At 43.4% G+C, this 24,593-nt stretch overlaps 1 protein-coding gene across 1 annotated transcript in view; it reads left to right on the top strand.

Annotated features, from left to right (window-relative positions):
* The first annotated feature begins 2,382 nt into the window (after nt 1-2,382).
* Nucleotides 2,383-24,593, top strand: part of LOC126417023 (lachesin-like) — a 275,941-nt gene continuing 253,730 nt past the window's right edge. Inside the window, exons 1-3 of the mRNA XM_050084913.1 lie at nt 2,383-2,398; nt 2,664-2,797; nt 7,030-7,237. Of these exons, the coding sequence (XP_049940870.1) occupies nt 2,383-2,398; nt 2,664-2,797; nt 7,030-7,237 (358 nt within the window). The remainder of the gene's footprint in view (nt 2,399-2,663; nt 2,798-7,029; nt 7,238-24,593) is intronic.

The raw sequence follows: 24,593 nt of genomic DNA, 5'->3' as shown, positions 1-24,593 counted from the left end.
AGAGGTGGTTAAAAGTAATGCCAGTGTTTGCCGTGGGAGTAGCGTAAAGAGATTCGATGTGGCACGTTCGCAGTAGCAGACGACCGACCAAAGCTCTAATGGCGATAGGCGGATGATTTCGGTCGCCATGGAGACGAAGTTCGGTAAACTACAGACATATCGACAAGCGGATGCTGTCCGTCTCCATGGAGATGTATACACTTGGTGAGCCGCCAGGAACTGATAAACATAAAAGTTACAGGTCTGTGATCCATCTATGGTAATGCGTAATGCAAGCGTCGCGCCACAGTTGTAGTGGCGAAAAGAAGACAATACTGGGAAATACGGAGATTTGACCATCGTTGGACGAACCAAAGCACACAGCTTAGAAAGTAGTTGACCTGGATCTTTGGCATAGGAAAAATATTGTAGCGATAGTCTTGAAAACATCTCCAAGACAACCGATGGCGTCAATTTTAATTATGTTACCAAGAATTGTGTTCCTACAATTTCTGTTATACATTTTTGTACTGCCCACAGAAGACAATTACCGTATCTATATACATTGTTATTGGTTTCAGTATATACTTTTTATCTTTGGTTTACTGATCAATTACTACTCATACCACTGGTTGATCGTTCCGTCAGTTCTTGGTAGAATATTTTCTACATTAAGCATGAAAACACACACAACACTGATGTAATATTGTACAATATGTTCACCGGCGCAAGATTAGTACTCAGTGACCACACAGTTTCCTTACTCGCCACTTCCAGATGTAGATACTACTCATAATCCCATCCAGGCCATGTTCTAAATTACCCCTTTTAACCAAATGATGCATTTCCCTTTATTTCAGTTACTATAATTTCTCTTGTGGCGTTGAGAACTTCACTTTGATCAATCACAGCTGCCTCACTTACCTGCTTAACATCACTAGTACATATCATACGTTGGTAATTAAGGACCTACTAAAGACGGGTAAGTGGAAGTAACCGAAAGTAAAGCTGTGAGAGGTGGTCGTGAGTCCTGCGTGGGTAGTTAGGTCAGTAGAGCACTTTTCCGCGAAAGGCAAAGGTCACGAGTCCTGTACGGCACACAGTTTCACTCTGCCAGGAAGTTTCAAAACAGGGAACATTCCGCTGCATAGTGAAAATTTCGTTCTGGGAGCGTTATTTTGACTGTCACGCCTCTGTAACATGTGACGAAAGTTTATTGTTCAATTTATTTCCTTCTATGAACAACTGTTGTAATTTTTATACTGTTAATTAGGTAATCTGTCATATTTTATTTTACTTAAATAATCTTACATGGCATTTAGAACGACATAATCCCTCTTGCTTTGTTCCTAAATCTGACATTAACATTTTTCATCTCTTGAAATGGAGATCACCTGTAGATGAACTATTTTAAAATCTTTGATCCAACAAAACTCACAGTTTCACGTACATACCTTTGTACCCGATGATGGCGTAGCCGCAGAAAACATGAAACTTCCTGGCAGATTAAAACTGTGTGCCGGACCGAGACTCGAAATCGGGACCTTTGCCTTTCGCGGGCAAGCGCTCTACCGACTGAGCTACCCAAGCACGACTCACGCCCCGTCCTCACAGCATTAATGCTCTGAGGACGGGGCGTGAGTCGTGCTTGGGTAGCTCAGTCGGTAGAGCGCTTGCCCGCGAAAGGCAAAGGTATTAATAATTAATAATTAATGCTGTGAGGACGCTGCGTGAGTCGTGCTTGGGTAGCTCAGTCGGTAGAGCGCTTGCCCGCGAAAGGCAAAGGTCCCGATTTCGAGTCTCGGTCTGGCACACAGTTTCAATCTGCCAGGAAGTTTCATATCAGCGCACATTCCGCTGTAGAGTGAAAATGTCATTCTAGCAGAAAACATGTTTGTAAAATAAGTAATAAATACTGTAAAATATTACACCAGTGTTGTGTGAGTTTTCATTAATACTGCTCACGGCAGTTACTGGTCATGAAATTTAATGTATTATTTCCATGTTTAATATTTTTAATACTTAATTTATAATTCTGATACTTTTGACACGGTTTTACCTTACGTTTCGCCTCACTGTTCCCTGCCTGTGTCATGCACTAGGTGTTGGGCGGAGATTCTATTTAACACACAGCGTATGTACGATTTTCAACAGTAGACGTTCAAGCTTTTGCACGTATGGCTCGCGCTCCACCCACCACCTTCACTCATTACCTGAGGCTATACGTCCTTTCATTAATTTTGTTTTACTTTGTGGCTCTTAGTCTTTAACTTACATTGTGTTTGTGTACCTCTAAGCTATAACATTATCTGTATTCCAGAGATTGTTGTGAATATGTGATAATCGACTGAAACTGGTTACCATTTTCGCAAATATTTTATCCGATCAAGACCGTTGGAAAAAATGAAAGAGTTTAGAAGTATTTGTAGCTGCTGTCTCCCAGTGGCACGATTCCACATTTATGTGTTGACATGTCTGACAACAGAGGGCATTCGGATGCACTTACGGCTGAAGTTTTCGCGTTTACGTGCTGGTTAAAGTGTCGTATTGTTTGTATCGTAGAAGAAAGCAGGCAGCTTTTAGCGCTGTACTGCAGACTGCTAGCTTCTCCTGACGAGCTCCTCAGTACCTGAGCTAGCGCAGCCCTGGCTCGTGTAGTGACGCACCCTCCCCACTTGTTGCAGCGCCGGACTCATGGGCGCCGCCGCGGCTGTCCTCGCCAGAGCCGGAGTTCGCGGCGCCTATCGGCAACCTGACGGCGCCCGTCGGCCGCGAGGCCGTCCTCTCCTGCGTCGTCGACAACCTGGGCAAGTACAAGGTGAGGCTCGCGCCGCGACTGCCGCCCTTCGAGGACCATCCAGAAAACAGTGCATCTTTATTTGTAAAATTGAGTTAAAAATATTTATTGGCAATGGTAACCGCTAATCTCCCGATCACACTACACTAAATATATGCACAGAATGGATTTAGAGAGTAATCTGATAATAACAGTAAAATATAAAATACTTAAGTAATACCCAAGATGCCATGCGGAGGTGGTGAGCGGAGCAGGTATCGTGGAGCCACGGACGGCAACTGCTGAAGACAGTAATAGAGTTATTCCTTAAATAAACACCGTCTGTCATATTCTGTCAGTAACAGCCAATCAGGCACGCGATACGCGAGAATTAAAATTGTTCTTTCACACACAGACATGAACACACACACACACATCCCAAAAGTAAGGTCTCCTATTTTTTATAAGTACATAGACCTGTTTATTTCTACAATGGTTTGCATCAGCTTACAGCTTGAACATTTAGCTAAACAGGACTCAGGTGACGACCAGTCGATGGCGGTGGCGGAGCGGCCAGCGGCCAAGATTTCGCGCCTTGGCTCACATTGCAGTACAACCGAGTGGTGGTGGGAACTCGCTAGCATTAGCTTATGCATGGAACTGTAATCCAATAGTCCACGTGCTGCTAGTCTCGGGTTCTTGATATGGGATGCCTCAGATTGTTGCAGGAAGGCTGTAACTTGTTCTCGGGTGTCAAGTGCAGATGTGACAGGTTAAGATGTGAAACTTTAAGATGTGTGATCCCCTCTTCCGATAGTCAGACACGATACTGGAAACTTGACGACGACCATGCCTGCACTCTCGTACGCATACAGTCCAATATAAAACCAATGTGTAATCGCATTGCCCCATAAATCTGGATATTGCACCATTCGACCAGCTGATCAAATGGATACAGTCCATAAGACCACTTCCAAACTGTGGCTGGTGCTGATGTCGGCGTGTCACAAGGGTACAAAACATCTCCGTGTTCTTCACAGTGACCACTCAGTATCTGACGCTCTTCATACCCGTTATATACTCTACCACTCCCGGTAAGAGTACTAATTACAAATAGCAGAGGTGCACTCTGGTCAGAGTTATACCTATCGGAGGCAATTTTAATTGTAACCATTTACATATCTACCAATAGCGTTTACGAGTAAGAAGTTACCTTGACATCCATGCCTTCTAGGTGCTTCACGTTTCTCGATGAGGCAACTTATTAAAGAACATACATCAAGGACATTCTTTCTCATCACCTGTTATCTCCCATGCGACAGAATCCTGATAACATATTTCAAGAGGAATTTAATACAGAAATTTTCGGAACTGATGACTGGGCAGGGAGAGCGCAGCAGTTATGTGTGTAACATAGAGGTAGCCAATATTCTATAGACACAGAGTGATACGTAGGTACTGATGTATTTTCCCTGATTTTCGCAAGTCATTAGTTGGTTGCATTAAAAAGTTGCTAAGTATTAGCTCTCCGTCTTCATGCCACAAGTGGCCCATCGGTGCCATCCGACCGCCGTGTCATCCTCAGCTGGGGATGTGGATAGGAGGGGTGTGTGGTCAGAGCGCCACTCTCCCAGTCGTTATGATGGTATTCTTTGACCAGAGCCGCTACTATTCGGACGAGTAGCTCCTCAATTGGCATCACGAGGCTGAGTGCACCCCGAAAAATGGCGACAGCGCATGGTGGCCTGGATGGTCACCCATCCAAGTGGCAGCCAAACCCAACAGCGCTTAACTCACAGGAACCGGTGTACGCACGGCGGCAAGCCGTTGCTTGCTAAATATTATCAAGGTGAAAATATCCCTTAAAAGGAATTATTTCTATGAAATTAACCTCGACTATTAGACGCTACCAGTGATCAAGAGCTTAATGTTACAGATACGTCATTCTATACTGGAAAGAACACGGTATGATGGCCATAAATAGCTGTTCCACAACGGTCTACCACAAACAGCATTAAATACCTAGTGGCCCCCCTCCTCCGACTACGCTGGGGAGGCTTACTCTCGCTTTTGTTGTAGGTACAGTAGTTCCCCTGAAAAAATGGACCTAAAGTTTAGGCCACATGTTGGAACAACATTCCTGGATGCTTATGCAACAGAGGTTTAGCGAAGGCCGCTGCATGTACAGAAAGAAATGAACCGCTCAGCTTCCAGCAGAGGACGGCGCGAGCCCCACGAGGAAGACAGGCCGTGGTGCGTACGTCACAGCACGTGACACTGCAGATCTCAGGAGTGCCAGCAGCCGTCTCCAGCTGTGAGCGAGTAACTACACTACTGGCCATTAAAATTGCTACACCAAGAAGAAATGCAGATGATAAACGGGAATTCATTCGACAAATATATTATACTAGAACTGACATGTGACTACATTTTCACGCAATTTGGGTGCATAGATCCTGAGAAATCAGTACCCATAACAACCACCTCTGGCCGCAATAACGGCCTTGATACGCCTGGGCATTGAGTCAAACAGAGCTTGGATGGCGTGAAAAGGTACGGCTGCCCACGTGGCTTCAACACGATTCCACAGTTCATCAATAGTACTGACTGGCGTATTGTGACGAGCCAGTTGCTCGGCCACCATTGACCAGACGTTTCCTATTGGTGAGACATCTGGAGAATGTGCTGGCCAGGGCAGCAGTCGAACATTTCCTGTATTCAGAAAGACCCGTACAGGACCTACAACATGCGGTAGTGCATTATCCTGCTGAAATGTAGGGTTTCGCAGGGATCGAATAAAGGGTAGAGCCACGGGTCGTAACACATCTGAAATTTAACGTCCACTGTTCAAAGTGCCGTCAATGCGAACAAGAGGTAACCGAGATGTCTAACCAATGGCACCCCATACCATCACACCGGGTAATACGCCAGTGTGGCGATGACGAATACACGCTTCCAATGTGCGTTCACCGCCATATCGCCAAACACAGATGCGACGATCATGATGCTGTAAACAGAACCTGGAATCATCTGAGTCCGCAGCTGGTGGTCGTGCGGTAGCGTTCTCGCTTCCCAAGCTCGTGTTCCCGGGTTCGATTCCCGGCGGGGTCAGGGATGTCTCTGCCTCCTGATGACTGGGTGTTGTGTGCTGTCCTTAGGTTAGTTAGGTTTAAGTAGTTCTAAGTTCTAGGGGACTGATGACCATAGATGTTAAGTCCCATAGTGCTCAGAGCCATTTGAACCATTTGATTCATCTGAAAAAAATAACATTTTGCCGTTCGTGCACCCAGGTTCGTCGTTGAGTACACCATCGCACGCGCTCCTGTCTGTGATGCAGCGTCAAGGGTACACGAAGACATGGTCTCCGAGCTGATAGTCCATGCTGCTGCAAACGTCGTCGAACTGTTCGTGCAGATAGTTGTTGTTTTGCAAACGTCCCCTTCTGTTGACTCAGGGATCGAGACGTGACTGCACGATCCGTTACAGCCAAGCGGTTAAGATGCCTGTCATCTCGACGAGGCCGTTTGGATCCAGCACAGCGTTCCGTATTACCCTCCTGAACCCACCGATTCCATATTCTGCTAACAGTCATTGGATCTCGATCATCGCGAGCAGCAATGTCGCGATACGATAAACCGCAATCGCGATAAGCGACAATCCGACCTTCATCTAAGTCGGAAACGTGATGGTAAGCACTTCTCCTCTTTCACGAGGATTCACAACAACGATTCATCAGGCAACGCCGGTCAGCTGCTGTTTGTGTATGAGAAATCGGTTGGAAACTTTCCTCATGTCAGCACTTTGTAGCTGTCGCCACCGGCGCCAGCCTTGTGTGAATGCTCTGAAAAGCTAGTCATTTGCATATCGCAGCATCTTCTTCCTGTCGGGCAAATTTCGCGTCTGCAGCACGTCATCTTTGTGGTGTAGCAATTTTAATGGCCAGTGGTGTATTTCAGACGGGTTTAGTAATGATTGTCTGTGCACTTTAATGCATAAAAGTTTTCGATAGTACACTACACAATTAAGACCTATAGTGGGGTACCTTTTCGATTAAATATTGATTTCCCGTGGACCTTGAACGAATCCAAGCATTCGCGGAGTATTATGGACAAGCCTACTAGTGTGACGTCACAAGTCCGTTGCAGAGCCCGTACATCTCGTCGGCCTCGGAACGGCCGACGCGACACCCGGCCATTTTACACGACTGTCGACCACCTGCTGCAGCTCCGCCTCGCTGACTGCGCTGCAGCTAACTGCCGCCCGTGTCTCGCCAGGTAGTGTGGCTGCGGGCGGACGACCAGACGCTGCTGTCGCTGCAGGACAAGGTCGTGACGCACAACAATCGCGTCGCAGTCTCGCACGACCAGTTGCGCACCTGGCGGCTGCACCTGCGGCAGCTCAAGGAGGCCGACCGCGGCTGCTACACCTGCCAGATCAACACGAGCATCATGAAACAGCAGTTCGGCTGCATCGATGTGCACGGTGAGTAACGCTGTCTTACTGTGCACTCCAGCATGGATACCTAGACAGTAGTTTACAGACACTACTCCTGTCTCATAGTCTAATAAAAAAGATATCGTTTCAGAAAGATTTTCACGATTTCGCAAGACTCTGTCTTCTAAGAAGGCGAAATGCCATACTATTGGTTAGCTGTATTCGATACTGAGCTTTATCTATAACTCCCACCATGTCAGTCAACACATCATAAAACTGCGTAAACATTTTCGAAAGCTGTTCGGTCTCCCTTTTCTCGAAATAACAAACAACACGAAATTCAACAGAATTACTGAGAATGTTATTACTGCCTTGGATGCAACTGTGGTCACATAATCGATAAATTTTACGTGACTGAAATTGAAAACTGGACTTATTGTTGGAATAATCAAGAGCCAAAGTATCCCCCGTAATAAAACCACCAACTAGAAACAGATTACTTCATAAAACAAACGCCTGCAGTCGTCGTTTTGGTATTATTTGATTAAGTTGCAACCAGTTACGGTAGTTACCAAGTTCCTGGTAGTTGACGATTGCAGACAAAACACCGTTATTACGGTATTCTACAGAAGCTACTTTATATATGTTGGCCACTGATGGAATCGTGTATGCGATCGGAGTTCACTCCCTCAACCCAGTTTAAGGCCTGAAGATGGTGTACTGAGTCACCGAAAATGGCTGCAATATGATATAACAACAACAAAACGACGGCTAAATTTTATTACGTAAGTGAAAGGCCGAAGTTCCGTAGACCCTCGATCACAAGAATCAACGTGCGAAAACTAGCAAAAGGTTAGAAGTCAAGCCACTGGAAGTCATGAAATTTAGTGGTCATGATAACCCCTGAATTCTCTCGCTTTCCCACACATGCCTGTTAATGGCAATATCTATCCGCTGATGGTGCAGCAGTTCTGATTGACCTGTTACAACTTAGATAACTCACAGATATCGCGGCACTTCGAAAACCAGTCATAATCGAGAATAGGATAGCTGCTCCCTGGGTCCAACAAGGTGGTCACAGCTTCATAATTAAAAGCTATGCACATGAATGTGGGAAACTGTCTTGTAACTGCCCTTTCAGCAAAAATCCTGATCTTGCGTCAACTAATGTTTCTTTGGCGTCAGCTTTCCCGGAATATCTCTCATCCAGTTGGACGTTATTAAAGAAAATTTCCTGGCCTTCTACAACAATACCAGTTTCTGCTGTTGGTGTACCCACAGAGTAATAGAAACGTACTCGCTAGCCTGATACCTAGCATCGAGTTCTTCATCCCAAAACTGAATGCTCTCTATACTTGCCTCAACTTCCTCGAGGTCAGCAAGAGCACTAGGCTTCCCAGTAAATAAAATATGTAAATGATCTTGAAGTCACATTTCTTCCAAAATGATACTCACGGCTTCCGCTAACGTGAATGTTAAACTTAGTGCCGAAATGGCCGTCCGGATCTGCTCAGTATTCTGCACAAGCGTCTCATTATGAACCTGTGGTTTGGGGCTTCGCTGACTGGTTAACCTTGCATTTATCCTAAGTGGCCGAAATTATGGTTTCATTGATGCTGTTGGGGCTCTTTCGCAAGTTCGTCATATTATTGGTTCTATCAGTTAAGATAAGGCAGTTTGATTGACATTTACTGATGATTCATTAATTTTAAGGTATTTCTGGGGCTCATGAGTATATGAAGGTATTCGTCCTGTTTATTCTGTGTAAAACTGTTATCCTAGTATTTAATGAACTATTTTTCGAATGTTGTGGTATACGTTAGCCGCTCTGTGCCAGGCGAGGCGCCCGAGGTTTTGTCCTCTTAACGATAAGTTATTTAGACTGCAATAACGGTTAGTTCAAAACAAATTTCAAAAACAAATGCTCTTTCAAGCCTACTATTGAAAGCTTCACTTTTCTTGACGCATTTCTCCAGACAACACAAGAATGTCGTAAAGCCGAAATATAGTGGAATTTTTGTTTTCGTTTAGGTGCAGTAAACATTGAGAATACCGTCTAACTATTCATATCTTTCCAGCAATTTAAGCAGAGCGTTTCCCTTCTTCATGAAGTTCGTATTCACGGAAAGTAGCGTAAATCTTAAGCTGTTTTATTCATAAACTTTGCACCAGTAGTTTGTATGCATACAGTCTGCGTACATTAAAGTTAGACTAATAGCTACATTTTATTTTGAATAACTTAATTAACAGATATAGCAGTTACTTAAGTGCTGAGTTGTCGATTTAGGCGAAATAATTAATTTTGTTCCGTTATATCGTACACCTGAAACGCTAAACGTTAGCCCAAAATTTTGTAGTTCATTAATAATCAAAAAATTTTGTCTAATATAAAATGTGTAAAGTGATTAAATTTTGTTTTCGTGCGCTTAATCTGTGTAATAATGCGTGACAAGTGTCTATGTTGTTGTGGGGTAGTCATACAGGGATCTGTAAATGCAGTTTGTGGTCTGCAGTTCCACTGTGGCGACTGTAGTGGGGACTTGAATGGGGAAATCAACATTTCTCTCCCATGGAATCGCTCAAACTCAGTGAGATATTCGCCAGAACAACAATCAAGTAAGCCTTATTGCTGCCCCTTTAATTATGCACGAGCGTGCTGTAATTAAATGGCTCCAAATTTTTACGTGAAGGCTGTTGAGTCTATTTCAGTAAAACTCTCTATCTTTCATCTCTACATATTTGTTTCTCAGCATAGTCACCCAGGTGAGGATCACATTTTTTTCGCAGTGAGAGACCAATTTGTTGATACTGTCACCGTATAACGTTTGACTTCGTTGAGTGGGCATCAGCTTCACCTCTGCTTGCACCGTTTCATGACTATTAAAGTGAAGTCCTTGAAAGCGTTCTTTCAGTTTTGGAAACCTATGAAAATGGACTGGAGCCAAGTATGGAGGAGGATCAGTGACACTGAATGCAAGGCGTCAGATTGTTGCAGATGTCGTAGACTTTGTGTGTGCTTTAGCATTGTTATGCTAAAATAGATGGTGCTCCATGTGAGGACGAACTCCTTTTGCGGTCAGAAACTCGATTACAGCACGCTGTCTCTCTCGCACTGAAGTAGTCACTTTTCACACCTCCATGATACGCGCTACACTTTGGAGCTCTATAGTGGCAGATGTTGCAACTTACATCAGCGAAGCGGTTAAGTCGATCAAGTAGTATGCAGGTAATATGCACGACAATGAAATGCTGGGTGTTTGCTATTAAACTGACAGTGTTCTGTGTGCTGCAGTGCGGGCTGTATACATCGTAGGATGCTGCACATCGGATGTATGTTCATTAACCACTATGCTCGTGGAGTGTGTCGAAATAAATAATAGTTCCACTTTCTGCCATAAAGGGAAAATACGGCTCTGTAAGCAGTCAGAGCTGGTCGGGGAGGCCGAACGGTTCTAGGCGCTTCAGTCGGGAACCGCGCGACCGCTATGGTCGCAGGTTCGAATCCTGCCTCGGGCGTGGATGTGTGTGATGTCGTTAGGTTAGTTAGTTTTAAGTAGTTCTAAGTTATAGGGGACTGATGACCTCAGATGTTAACTCCCATAGTGCTCAGAGCCATTTGAACCATTATTTATTTATTTATTTAACCTTGCAAGATTAGGGCCATCAGGCCCTCTCTTACATCTAACCAGGCATTCTACTTATTTTACATTCATATGTTTTAGTAGGCATGTTAAACTACATCTAGTACAAAATGTGAAATAAACAATTAGAAAGGTACACCTAGAAAAATACATACATATAGAGTTTATATTCGTAGATCATCAGTAGTGTTATAATTAGACATTATTGAAGAGACAGATTTTAGATAGGAGTGCTGTCAGCAGGGAGTATGAGGGAGACTCATGGCGAAGGGAGGAGAAGAATAGAGAGACATGATGAAACATAATTAAGGAAATATAAAGGAAAAGAAGATTGCGTGGCTAATAGAGATAGATGAAGAGAAAGGCATCTCAGGAGCAAGATAGGAGACGCTAGCTTTGCTATTTGACAGATGAGAGGATTGGCCTTGTACATTAATTTTGTGGAGAACTTTATGAGGATGATAGTAGGAAATGCTTCAACTTCTTCTTAAAAGCAGCAGGAGATTGAATTTTGCGCAAGGTAAGGGGCAGTTTGTTTCAGAGGCGGACAGCGGCAGCTGAGAAGGAGTCTGCAAAAGTTTTTGTTTTGTGAGTGGGCACAGTTAGGATACCAAATAAGAGTGACCTCGTGTTTCGATTATGATGGCATGACAGGTTTTTAATCTCTGAAGCAAGGTACTGGGGTGCTTGCGCGACGAGGAGTCGGTGAAGTAGACATAGAATGTGGTAGTCAAGCAATTTGTCCGGCCGCTGCCACCCTAGCTCGGAGTATGAAGCACCAACATGATCATATCGGCGAATGTTGCAGGTGTAACGCACACAGGCATTCATGGTTAGCTCTAGCCGTCTTTTGTTTTCACGACTCATGCCTTGTTGAATCACATCACAATAGTGGAGGTTCGGTAGAACGAGTGCTTGCACGAGCTGGCGTTTCAAGTCCTGTGGAAATATGTTCCAAAACTTTTTGAGAGCGTAGAGACAAGCAGACGTCTTTCGGCACACTGCGACTGTATTCTCCGCCCAGTTGAGATGCTCATCCAAAGTTACACCCAAGTTCTTCACTGTTTTCTGATATGGTATTGGAGTACCATCGAGAAGAATAGGAGGTACACGTTCGCAGGAATCTGAACTTATTAATTTCTGATGGGCTATTAAGATTACTTGCGTCTTTTTTGCATTTAGTTTAAGCCCCAGGTTTTTCGCCCATGTCACTACTGAAGACAGATCATCATTCATCTGAGCGATTGCAGTGTTTACATCTTCAGGTCTGACACTTAGGTAGAGCTGGAGGTCGTCGGCATAGACATGATATTTACAGGAGGACAGAAACGACGAAATATCGTTGACATATAAAGAAAACAAAAGTGGTCCTAAGACTGATCCTTGTGGCACTCCCGAGGAAACATGTTTCCAGGAAGATTTTTCATTTACTCAGACAACACATTGCTGTCTGTCTTTTAAGTAGCTTTGAAACCATCTCATTACACTATCAGAGAAATTAAGCTGTTGCATTTTTCTGAGCAATATGTCAAAGTTAACAGTGTCAAAAGCTTTGCTGAAGTCCAGTAGCGTCAATATTGTTGCCTTTCGATTGTCGATGACATATTTCAGGTCATCAGTTACTTTAATTAGAGCGGTGTTTGTGCTGTGATGTTTACAGAAACCGGATTGAAATTTGTCATATATGCTGAATTCATGCAATTGTTCAGTAATTTGGTCATGAACAATATATTCAAGTGCTTTGGAAACAGCAGGCAGTATGCTAATTGGTCGGTAATCACTAGGCAGTTGCGGGTTTTCGATCTTAGGGATGGGTCGAATTATGCTTGTTTTCCATGCAGTGGGGTATATTCCGTTCACGAGGGAAAAATTAAATATGTCAGTTAAGACAGGTACTAAGATATCGGCAACATTCTTAATCATGGTTATACCGATACTGTCGTTGCCTATTGCATCAGAAGAGATTCTCAATATTGCTTTTCTTACCGTATTTGTTGTTACACGTTTTAGATGGAAGGTATCGTTGTTAGTTATCCTGTTTGGGGATTCTTGTGGACGGCAATTATCACCCATGCGGGGATTCAGAGGTGCAGAGAAGAATTCATTTAATTCGTTAGCTGACACATGAAAAGTAGTTTCCGATTTTGCCTTTCCGACCCCCAAGCTACGGAGATTCTTCCATAGAGTCGTGGGCGTCAGATCGCTGCATGCAAGGGAGCGAGCGTGCCTGACTTTAGCATTGCGAATGCATTGTTTCACTCTGTTCCGTAGCTTTCTATATTCGTCGAAACGCTCGGGTTTCGGATCTGCCTTGAAACGCCTGTGGGCAGCATCCCTATTAGTCATCATTTGACGTAATTCAGCTGTCAGCCATGGAGCAGGAGATTTTCTTACACGGATTGTGCGCACAGGTGCATGTTTGTCATAGAGGGCAGTGAGTTTGTCACCAAGTTCATTAATTTTGCCGTCGAGTGTAGGTTCTCTGATTATTTGATGCCATGAGATTTCTGAGCAATCGGCTGTTAGAGCGTCAAGGTCAATACGTTTCATGTTCCTACAAGTTATGTAACGCGATTTGATCCTTGGGGGCTGCACAGAGTAGGCCAGGAATATTACATCACGTGCTGAGAGGCCAGGGGCCGATGTTTGACCAACATCTCTTACTTTGTCAGTCTGTTTCGTAGCGATTACGTCTATAAGAGTATGACTGTGCGCCGTATGGTGTGTAGGTTGTAATGGAAGAATGTTCATGCTATTGCAACTAAACAGTCTTCTTAGGTTTATTGCGGAGGGAGTGTCTCTTAGCAGGTCTATGTTCAAGTCACCCATTACGATGACATGTTCGTATTGACAATGAAGTGAATGTAATTCCGACTGGAAGGAACTCATTGAGCTTATTTTTGGCGGCTTGTACACGACGCCAGTCAAGAATTTCTGACTTTGTATATTTATTTCAATGAACATGAATTCAGCCACTTTTTCTTCAGCAGGATTTGACGTACATAAGACTTTCGCTTTGAGATCTGTTCGTATATACGCGCCGATCCCGCCACCTCGCTTTTTTTATCTGTCTGCCCTAAGAAATGTGTACCCTGAGAGATGAACAGATTCAGAGGATATGTGTGGTTTCAACCACGTTTCGGATAAGAGGGTTACGTGGTAGTTTAGTTGGTTGGAGAGGAGGCTAAGTTCTTCGTAATGTGCAGGTAAAGACTGGATGTTGCAGTGAGCTGCTAAAAGCTTTGACGCGTTCCGCTGAGCAGCCTGGAGTAGGGTGGCAGACTGGTTTGTCCCTTTCTTAGGCACTACCTGCCACGAGGGGCACTGGCCGGTGCTTCCGCCAAGTGACATAACACAGGGGTGTTCGAGATTTTGTGCGCCCTGTTTGTGACTCCGCGAGTGCCGAAAGAAAGGCGACTGCAAGAGAGTTCCTGAGGTTGCGGGAGTATAGAAAATGGATTAGTGGTATTCGGTGCAAGGAGAATATGACCAAAATAGTGACGGCTGTGTGTCACTGTGTATCCTATGTCGTAAGAGGAGAAATGTAATTATCGTATTTGAAACAGCATAGGGTGGAAATAAGGGAAAGGGGAGTGATTTAAGAGGCCGATGCTGCCAGCAGAGAGAAGTAAGCTTAATAATTAATAGATTATCGTAGGAAGCTAGAATTAAATTGAAATTTACTAAAGTGGTACTGGTAGTGATTATCGTAGGAAGCTACAATTAGAATGAAATTTGCTAAAGTGATACTGATAGTGATTTTTGTTATGAACAGTTTAAACCGAAGAGATGGGTGATTAATGAACTTAAGGAGAGACTAATAATTGCAATAGAACTATTACAGAATGGAAGAGAATAAACTGAGAAAATGAAAAAAGTATTAGCAGTAACTAAACTTAAGTAATGGTTAGAGCTACAGACACAAAAAAATAGTAAAAAGTTAATACAGTTACAAAAACAATTAGTTGAAGGTACAAATATGGGTAAAATTAAAAAGTTAATACAATTACAAGACTATATCTGAGTATAGGGCTGTTACAATTTGCAAATGGTGTTAAGTTTGCAGTTTTGGCTCGAGTAGCTTCACTTAATACTATTCAGTTCTGTCATGTTTGTGACTGTCTTCTTTCCAGCTGCTGTCTTAATGATTACTCTGCTATCCTGAGTCCACACATTCTGAAGACCGAAATGGGATATGGCACTGTTTAAAATCTTTAGCTGTTCGTGTGTCAGATCTTTCCGTATTGTAAGCCCTGTCCTTGCTAACTTCTTCTTCTGGGTAAAGATCTCTGCCCTTTTTCGGTATGAGACAAATTTAATTATTATAGGACGAGGTTTGCTAGCACCTGGTAGTTTCCTTCCCACCCGATGGCTCCTGTCAATGTCTGCCTTGGTCACTTCAACGCCTAATTTTTCACGCGCAAACTGTGTAAGCAGGTTGTCTGTGTCTTCTTCCTTATTTTCTGCTACTCCAAATAGTCGTAGACTATTTCGCCTTTGGTACTGTTCTAGCTCGTCTGTTGCGGCAGATAGTTTCACTTCCAACTTTTTTCTCGTATTCAGACACAGACATTTTTAGTGCTGTAATTTCGGCAGTATTGGCCTCAACAGTTTCACGCATTTTGGCCAATACTGCTGCCTTTACAGTATCTGATATAGTGCCTGCTATCAGATCGAGATTGTCTTTATCGCGAAGCGCAGCGTTTACCTCAGAGCGGACCAGCTCCGCTATACCGGGAGCCGCGGCCACACCTTCCGCCAAGAGCAGGCCCGTCGCACCTGCTGCTTCCCCGCTGCTGGACGCGCTGCTGTTCACTCTTCTGTTTACCATTTTCTCGAAGATATTGGCGGAGCACAGAGAAAAAAATAGCACTACTGCACAGAACACTGTTGTTTACACGATTTCCACTTTTACTAGACAACGCCACCTGCGAGAACACCTTCGAATTCAACTAAATTTCGCGAGCCGAACTTAACACGTGTTACACTGCAGCCGCCATGACACGGATTCACCACAGTCAGAATGTGAAGAGTTTCCCGTTTTGACGTCAGCGTGCTGTTTGTCTCTTGGCAGCGCGTGTTTATTTCTTCTGTGAAGTGACTTTTGGTTCAAAATGGTTCAAATAGCTCTAAGCACTATGAGACTTAACTTCTGAGGTCATCAGTCCCCTAGACTTAGAAATACTTAAACCTAACTAACCTAAGGACATCACACACATCCATGCCCGAAGCAGGATTTGAACTTGCGACCGTAGCAGCAGCGCGGTTCCGGACTGAAGCGTCTAGAACCGCTCGGCCACAGTGGCCGGTGCGACTCTTGGTGTTAAGGATTAAGAAGGTTGAAGTTTTCTGTACGATACACAATGGCTATCGAGAAGAAAGTACATGCACCGCCGGTAAAGTTGTTTCATCCTAACGACAGCAATAGAAGTGCTGCATTCCAGGAATATCGCCGACATGTTCAGAATGTATACCAAATGGTGCCCCAAAACACACTACTATGCCGTGACTTTCCTCTTCGATTTTTGGCAGTTATGGAGGCTGATCAAAATTCTTTGGGCGGCCGAAGTACATTTTAATCTACACCTAACCGTGAACGCAAAGAATTGTCACATGTTCTACAGGAACATCTGCTGAACTCAAGTTACTTGACCATCAGGTGTGGTTGCTCAATCTCCTTGATTCTTCTTCCGTTTTTCTTCGAGAAGATGACACCTCAGAGGCCTGTTACGTGTACAGTGATATCTCCTCATTATAAGGACCTCCTTGAGCAACAATTGATTCCAGCATTGCAGGAATGTAACTGTATCTGCTACACTACTTTCATTTAAGATGGGATGACATCACATGTAGATTGCCAGGTGAAAGATATGCTTCGTGATACCTTTGGTAACGACCTCATCATCTCTAAGCAATTTTAAAATGTGTTGCCTTCCAGATCCCCAACCAAAATCCACGTGGCTGCTAGTTGTGGGAATATCTAAAAGATCGTGTCTATCAGGAATGTACCCAGACTCTCACTAATCTGGATAGCATGCAATGACAAATCGCTCTCATTACACTGGATATGCTGAGAGGAGCTGTCGGCCATGTCGTGTTACAGATGCAGCTTGTTGATGAGCCGGGAGACTATGTTGAAAACAGATTGTAACTTATGACAATATGCTAACTAACACGCCAGAACCAACGTTATCACGTGTTTCATGTTACTTCCCTGCACCCACTCAACATTATGACTGCTTACAGCGCCATGTTTTCAGCTGGCAGCAAAAGCTGCACTATTACTTTTTGGTGTACTCCGCAAGCGCACCTTTAATTAACAAATATACAACGCTCCAGCATCCTGTGATGTATATAGCCTCCACTGCAGTTCCCAGAACACCGTCAGTTTAATTACAAACACACGGTACCACAGCGGATTATGAGAACAGAATAAAAATTACGCGCTGAGCAGTATTACGTCGTACCACATTATCTTCCCAAGAGGTGATAACACACACACACACATACACACACACACACACACACACACACACACACACACATGCACACACTCGCACAAACACACACACATACACACACACACACACACACACACACACACACACACACACACACACGCACACGCACACACGAACTCACACTCAGTGCAGAGCAACTTTAAGAGAACGTGGATATATAGAGTTCTAATACAGGCATTATCATTTCTCCATATCGCATTCGAGAGTGGATTGACTTGGTACTGGAGTAGTCAGAGGCTACAGAGCAGCACCAACAACGGTGACAGCAGCGTCTACACCTGTCAGCGCAACACCGAGAATTTCAGATCAATCTGACCACCATCGATTTTCGCTGGTATCGCAGACTTAATTAAGCAAATGGCAACTTTCACACGCTGCGTCACATAAAAATTAATTACAAAAATCTACTGAATACAGTATGTGCATATGTAATGTAACAAATGTACCAGACGCCACCTGTTGGTAATAGTGTTGTAATTAATAAAAATTACGTGCATTCTGCCAACCAATTTTATGTGAGGCAGCATGTGAAACTTGCTGTATTTGTACGGGCTACTCCCGTAACCGAAATATCAGGTACATTCTGGTACATTTGATGTTGATTAGATAGGATAAAAAAGGCTCGCATTTGTGAAATAATAAATTAGTATCATTATCGTTACAGATCTACGTTTTAGGATATCTTACTGTTCCAGTCACGCGTGGAGCACGGTGACAGTGATTGCTTAAATGCGCTCGAGTGCCATATAACTAGTCTAATCTTTTCCTTGCTGTTACCGTGGGGGCGATGTATAGGGATCTGAAGTATATTTCTAATTTCTTGACTTAATGCAGGTTCTTGAATGTTCACGTTATCTTTCGCTGCGTACCTGGAATCGTGAAGCCTCTGCCAGTTCCGGTTGTCCAACATCACCGTAACGCCCTCACGTGAGTGAAACAAACTCACCATTCCCGCTGCCGCATTTTTAATTTATCCGATACCCCATTTCTCGTCCGGTCAGTCTCCTCTGTACACTACATTTTCCCAGTATCCAACAAATGCAGGTCTGTTCATCCAGACATAACAACGCGCGAATTTGGGGAAGTATTAGATTCATTAGGTCCACGGAGAATGAGGATCTGACGATTGGCTTCTTGATTTATATAGTAGAGTGAACTAAATATAATACAAAACTACATACATAGTCTGTATTTTTGAAAGAAAAGGAGTAACTGTTAGGAAAAAATTGTAAATGTTAGGGAGTATAGGTCACCTTAAAATAACACTCTAGTTAATTCGTTCAAGTTAAATTGCACACTAGAAAAATAAGAACTGTGTATCATTCTTTGGCCTGAAATTCTTAAATATAATATGGTTGATCCAAAATATCATACACATGTTATATTGTTATTGTAATTACGAGACAAAACTACAACCGGCTGGCCATAACTGTGGGTTCTCTGATTTCTCTTATTGAGGGCACATGGAACTACAATATATAAAATATTAGTTCACGTTATTACATGAAAGATAAAAAGGTTTACTTAACTTGAAACAATCCTTTGCCACAGGAGTGCTTAGTAGTTTAAAACTGCCATTACTATTGATACAGTAATTAACTAACTATTCTCTTAATTTACAAATACACTATGTAAGAAAGATACGTAAAAGATAAGAACTGTTTGTCATTATTATATGAACAACAACACGACCATTAAACACAAAGCAGATTACTCGTTTGATGCTTCCTACCCAGCAGCAACATTGAAGATCGGCTGTTTCCCCGTCACAACACTCTCATTAATAAGAGAAACATCTCCTTCAATTAATTAGGAAACTATTTTATTCTTGTGCAAAGACTTTGGAGACATAGCTTCTGGGTATTTTTCCGGTATTTTATGAATGGTGTAGACATATCTGTAGCTGTATGAATTTTTCTTCCCTCCTAAAAATTTACCCTCTGCTCCATCTATATGTGCTGGATTGGTCATAAAAACGGGATCTGGTGTGGATTCTCCAAAGCGATCATCATCTATGCTATTGTCACTCTTCAAAGAGATGTCTAAGTTAGAATTCATCTTCTCATTTTCATTTCTTTTTTGGTTACTTGTCACTGCTTTGGTCACAGGCATACCTTTCTGTCTCTCCTGCTTTTGACCTTCCCCTTTTTTCTTCACCTCGGGATGTTGTTTCCGGAGGTTGTGTTGTTGGCATATAGATTGGGTGGCAACTCGCAGTACACCACTGTGTAACTGGTGGCTGAGCTTAAGACGACAGTGTATGACTTATAGAATGAAATGTCTCATATTTTGGAATGGAGCGTTGAGTTTCATGGACTTGGAACACTTCCACAAGAAACACATGGGCATGTATTTCTTCCTCTATATTTAAGAGCACAATGAATTCAACGCAAATGGTTTTTATTGCCCGTCACAAAGAAGTAACAAACTTTGTAACCAGTTCCTAACAGGAAAATAAGTCAACAAATTAATTCATGTACTTGTAGTACAAATTATTGGTTGAGGAAACAACACAATGAAAGCTTCTACAAACAGAGTTCGTTCTCCACTAGTTTGAGTACAAAATGTTTAAGTCCTTGCTCTCTTTGAGCAGAGCACATTGACATAGACAAACGTGTAGTTACGATCTGTTTCCAAAGTCTTACCAAATGAATTTGAGAGAATAGCAACAGGACTTGGAGCACGTTGCAGAGGTCCCTTGGCGTCTAAGGCGGAATGAGGTCAAAGCGGTGCTGGATCCGGAGAAAACTTCTCTTGGCTGGCTGCGTCGTAACACCTGTGGTCGGCCCGGGCGCGGTCCTAAATACCTGCACGGCGGACGTACACTTCCAAATGATTGGCTTCACGTTACATTGGTGGATGCGTCAAAAGGTTCGTGGCAGGAGCGACCTCTCTTGCGGATTTACACGGCCTCTGTGCGTTGGTCCGATGTAGACGAAGGTCCTCTGCCGGTTGCGATGCGAATGGCTGTGCCGGAACGTCGTGTAATCGCAGGTTATGAGCTGGAAACCAATCCGACGGCAGTGTGTAACAATGTGGCGTTGGCGCCTGACGGATTTTATGACACGCTAGAGAGTATAATACACGGAAGCGCCAAAAGAACAGGTATAGCAATGCGTATTCGAATACAGAGTTATGTAAACAGGTAGAATACGCCTATGTAAGACAACAAGTGCCTGGTGCAGTTGTTAGACAGGTTACTGCTGCTACAATGGCAGCTTATCAAGATTTAAGTGAGTTTGAAAGCGGTGTTATAGTCAGCGCACGAGCGATGGCACACAGAATCTCCCAGGCAGCGATGGAGTTGGGATTTTCCCGTACAAGCATTTAAAGAGTGCACCGTGAATATCAGGAATCTGGTGAAACATCAAGTCTCCGAATTCGCTGCGGCCGAAAAGACATCCTACAACAGGACAAACTTCGATCGAAGAGAGTCGTTCGACGTGACAGAACAGCAATCCTTCCACAAATTGTTGCAGAATTCAGTGCTGTGAATCAACAAGCGTCAGCGTGCGAACATTTCAACGAACCATCATCGATATGGGCTTTCAGAGCCGAAGATCCACTCGTGTATCCTTGATGACAGCACGACACAAAGCTTTACGCCTCGCCTGTGGCTACCAACACCGACATTGGACTGTTGATGACTGGAAACATGTTTCCTGGTTGGACGAGACTCTTTTCAAATTATATCGAGCGGATGAACGTATAAGGGTACCGAGACAACCTCTAGAATGCACGGACCCTGCATGCCACAGGGGACTGTTCAAGCTGGTGGAGACTCTGCAATGGTGTGGGGCGTGTGCAGTTGGAGTGTTATGGGACCGCTGATACGTCTAGATACGACTCTGACAGGTGACACGTACGTAAGCATTTTGTCTGATCACCTGCGTCCATTCATGTCCATTGTGCATTCCGACGGACTTAGGCAGTTCCAGAAGGAATTTGTGACACCCCACGCTTTCAGAATCGCTGCAGAGTGGCTTGAAACACTCTTCTGAGTTTAAACACCTCCACTGGCCACCAGACTTCCCGTACATTAACATTATTGAGCATATCTGGGACGTCTTGCAACGTGCTGCTCAGTAGAGATCTCCACCCCCTCGTAGGCTTACGGATTTATTGACAGCCCTGCAGGATTCATGGTGTCAGTTCCCTTCAGCACTATTTCAGACATTAGTTGACTCCATGCTACCTCGTGTTGCGGCACTTCTGATGGGGCCCTAATGATATTGGGCAACTGTATGAATTTCTTTGGTTCTTCAGTGTATTTAAGGATTATACTGAGTGCTTAATAATTATCTCGATGTAATAAACGTGACAATAAATGAATAAGTCATGAGATAGGTGACAATGTTCTGTATATCTAACACAAATTTGATGGATACGTGGTCAATACTTTCGTATGAGTGGCAAATGTAGAGCTTTATGCATATTTATTCTCGGTCTGAAAGTGCTATTTATTAAAACTACTCTTTTAGCTACCAAGTGAAGTTCCTAATGGGAAAAAATTTGTGAGAAACTCATATACAGTGGTAACATAAAAAACAGTATGAACATCTGTCACTGGTATACTTTTGTTACAAATAGATTAGATGTATTACTCATTGGAAAGCTCTGGCTCCATCAGTTCTAGCAAACCTTACCGCTTAGGGGATTCGTATGACTTGCTAAGGAACTAATTTGTGAAAGAAAATATTAGGTAGACGTCACATATTACCGTGATGAATATTCAGCACCTTTAAGCTCTATAGTAATATGGAAACCACTTATGATTCGCGTTCCTCTAAAAACCCCTTCCCCATTTCATCTCTGAGTCTTAGATTTCGGTAAAATCCAGAAACTGATGACAGTTAGGCGCGTCTGTCTCAGGCAGACTTGTAAACACAGGGTTTCCGTAGCCGTTTGTCCATCAGACACACAAGGGAAGCGTCCTAAGCGTAGATAGTTTTAGAGTTATGCTCTTCGATTTTTAGGTTTTCACACGTCGTTTTTTGTTCTGAGATGCACTCTTCGTACAGAATACGTTGCCCTCTTTGGCGACTTTCAGCCTGGCGTGAGGAAGAGTTTGACAGCCTACCCATTGCTCTGACACTTTTCTGCAAGTGCTACGTGGGAGGTGAATTTCGAAGCACAGATATGCGTGCTAGGGTCGCCTGCCTTTGTGTGAAGGGAAATGTCGTCATTTTCAATGGGGTCTTAAACACCGATTTTAAAGATGTCATAAATGTTAGTGACTATAATAGTTCAGTATGTTTACACGTCGACGTAAAAAGTCCGTTATATCATACTCAGCTTTAGGATCTTTATTATTTCTAGGAACAGCGGCGTTTCGAGCACCCTTGATCCAGTATTTTACGTTGGTAAGGTGGTAAGGAAGTAACGCGCGTGCTTTCTGATCCTGGTTCGTTAACTGCCCTTACATGACTCCGATATGCGACCTGGCATTTGCGAGCCACTCTATTGCCTCTATAAACTACGCATTCATAGCAGTGCACGCTATTCTGAATATAAATCCGTTCTGTGGAGAGATGCCTTGAGTTATTCCGAAAATATTTTTGAACCTGTCTCCACTATAAAAGATGGCCATTACCTAGACGGCGCCATTCACTCTTTTCGTTATATTTCTTACCTCTCAGCGACACTCCACACTCTTTCCTGTTGTTCAGAAGTTACTATTAGCTTATTGTAGCGGCAGACTAAAATAATGTTTTTGAATGAACTCAAGCATATTTTTCTCTTCGTCAGTGAGAGAAAAGTTGTACATTCTTTTAATTCCAGAAAGCATTTTCATTGATAAGATATTCGCGTTTCTGTGGCGAGGGTTACTCAACGAAGCATTTTTTATCTGGCTGAATTCTTTTACAAGTAATAATAGTGGGGGGTAGTCACGTAGCGTTTCCATCTCGAAAAAATAGTTGCGTAATTATTTTTTTGTTTGGTTCTAGAACATTTTTCACCTTAATAAGTATTGCACAAATTTTCGAGATTTCAGCCCATGACGTCCATATTTTTCTCGGAAATTTCGGTTCAAACCATGCAGCCATCTTCAGGTGAGATTTGCACGGTGCAAGTCTTTGAGTATATTTCAGAACTTGGCACATTCGCATATGTTATAGCTGCATGATAGCCCTAGCACCATCTGTGGCTCGCAAGCGCATGCTTAACCGTAACACTGGATGCTCGCTCTCTGATTAATCGCGGACACGCAGAGTGAAAATTCATTGGTCAAATTGATAAAATTAACTGTTGCTAGACGTGACATTTGTCCTAAAGATTTCTTGTAGCGAAAAAATATTAAAGAAACTGTCCGGGTCCTACGTCTTATTAAGTTAAAAGTTGCCGTCTTGGTTAATAAGGTATTTCACAGATATCCTAATTACTGAATCCCAGGGAGATCTCTTCGTGACGAAGATTTTCGTACCACAGTTGTCCGTTAAGTGTTACTGAAAACGCACTCATGTTCAGCAAAAGGAAACAACACGTTGAACGGCCAGAGATAGCACGTTCATATTTGCAGCACATGTATAGTATATTTGTATGTTCCGCAGAAAAGATTAGTACATCAGTCAGCTCGTTTCAGCACGTGCCCTGTTGCCTAGCAGGCACAGAGTCCTACCCTGATAACTTCTCTCTGCGTGATGGCATCGACGCGTATAAGGCGCGGATCACGTCCTTCCACCTTGTTCGAAAGTTCATCTGTGGTGGTTGGCATTGGATCACGGCACTGCACCAGTCGTTTCACCGCATTACGCACATCTTCAATTGACGACAAGTCTGGTGATCTGGCGGGGAAGGGCAAATTGCTGACATTCTGTAGAACCAAAAAGGCACGCGTTCGCGCAGCAATATGTAGTTCTGCATTGTCTTACTGAAAAATGGTGTCTGGGAAGTTGTGCAGAAAGGATATTGCTACTGGTCGCAGGATATCATTCACGTAGGTCACCCTGGTCACAGTGCCCTGGACAAACACCAGCTGTGATTTGTGGGTGTACCCAATAGTTTGTACCCAATACTTTGTATCCAATAGTTTGTACCCAATAACACACCATACCATAGGGCCTTGAGCTGGCACTGTGCGAGTACAGTCACTGCGATTCAGCTCCCCCTGTCTGAAAAAAATGGCTCAGATGGCTCTGAGCACTATGGGACTTAACATCTCAGGTCATCAGTCCCCTAGACTTAGAACTACTCAAACTAACTTAAGTACACCACACACATACATGCCCGAGGCAGGATTCG

Source organism: Schistocerca serialis, chromosome 8 (assembly GCF_023864345.2).
Source record: "Schistocerca serialis cubense isolate TAMUIC-IGC-003099 chromosome 8, iqSchSeri2.2, whole genome shotgun sequence".
Lineage (NCBI taxonomy): Eukaryota > Metazoa > Arthropoda > Insecta > Orthoptera > Acrididae > Schistocerca > Schistocerca serialis.
The sequence above is the reverse complement of the archived record's forward strand: the minus strand, read 5'-3'. Positions and strand labels throughout refer to the sequence as shown.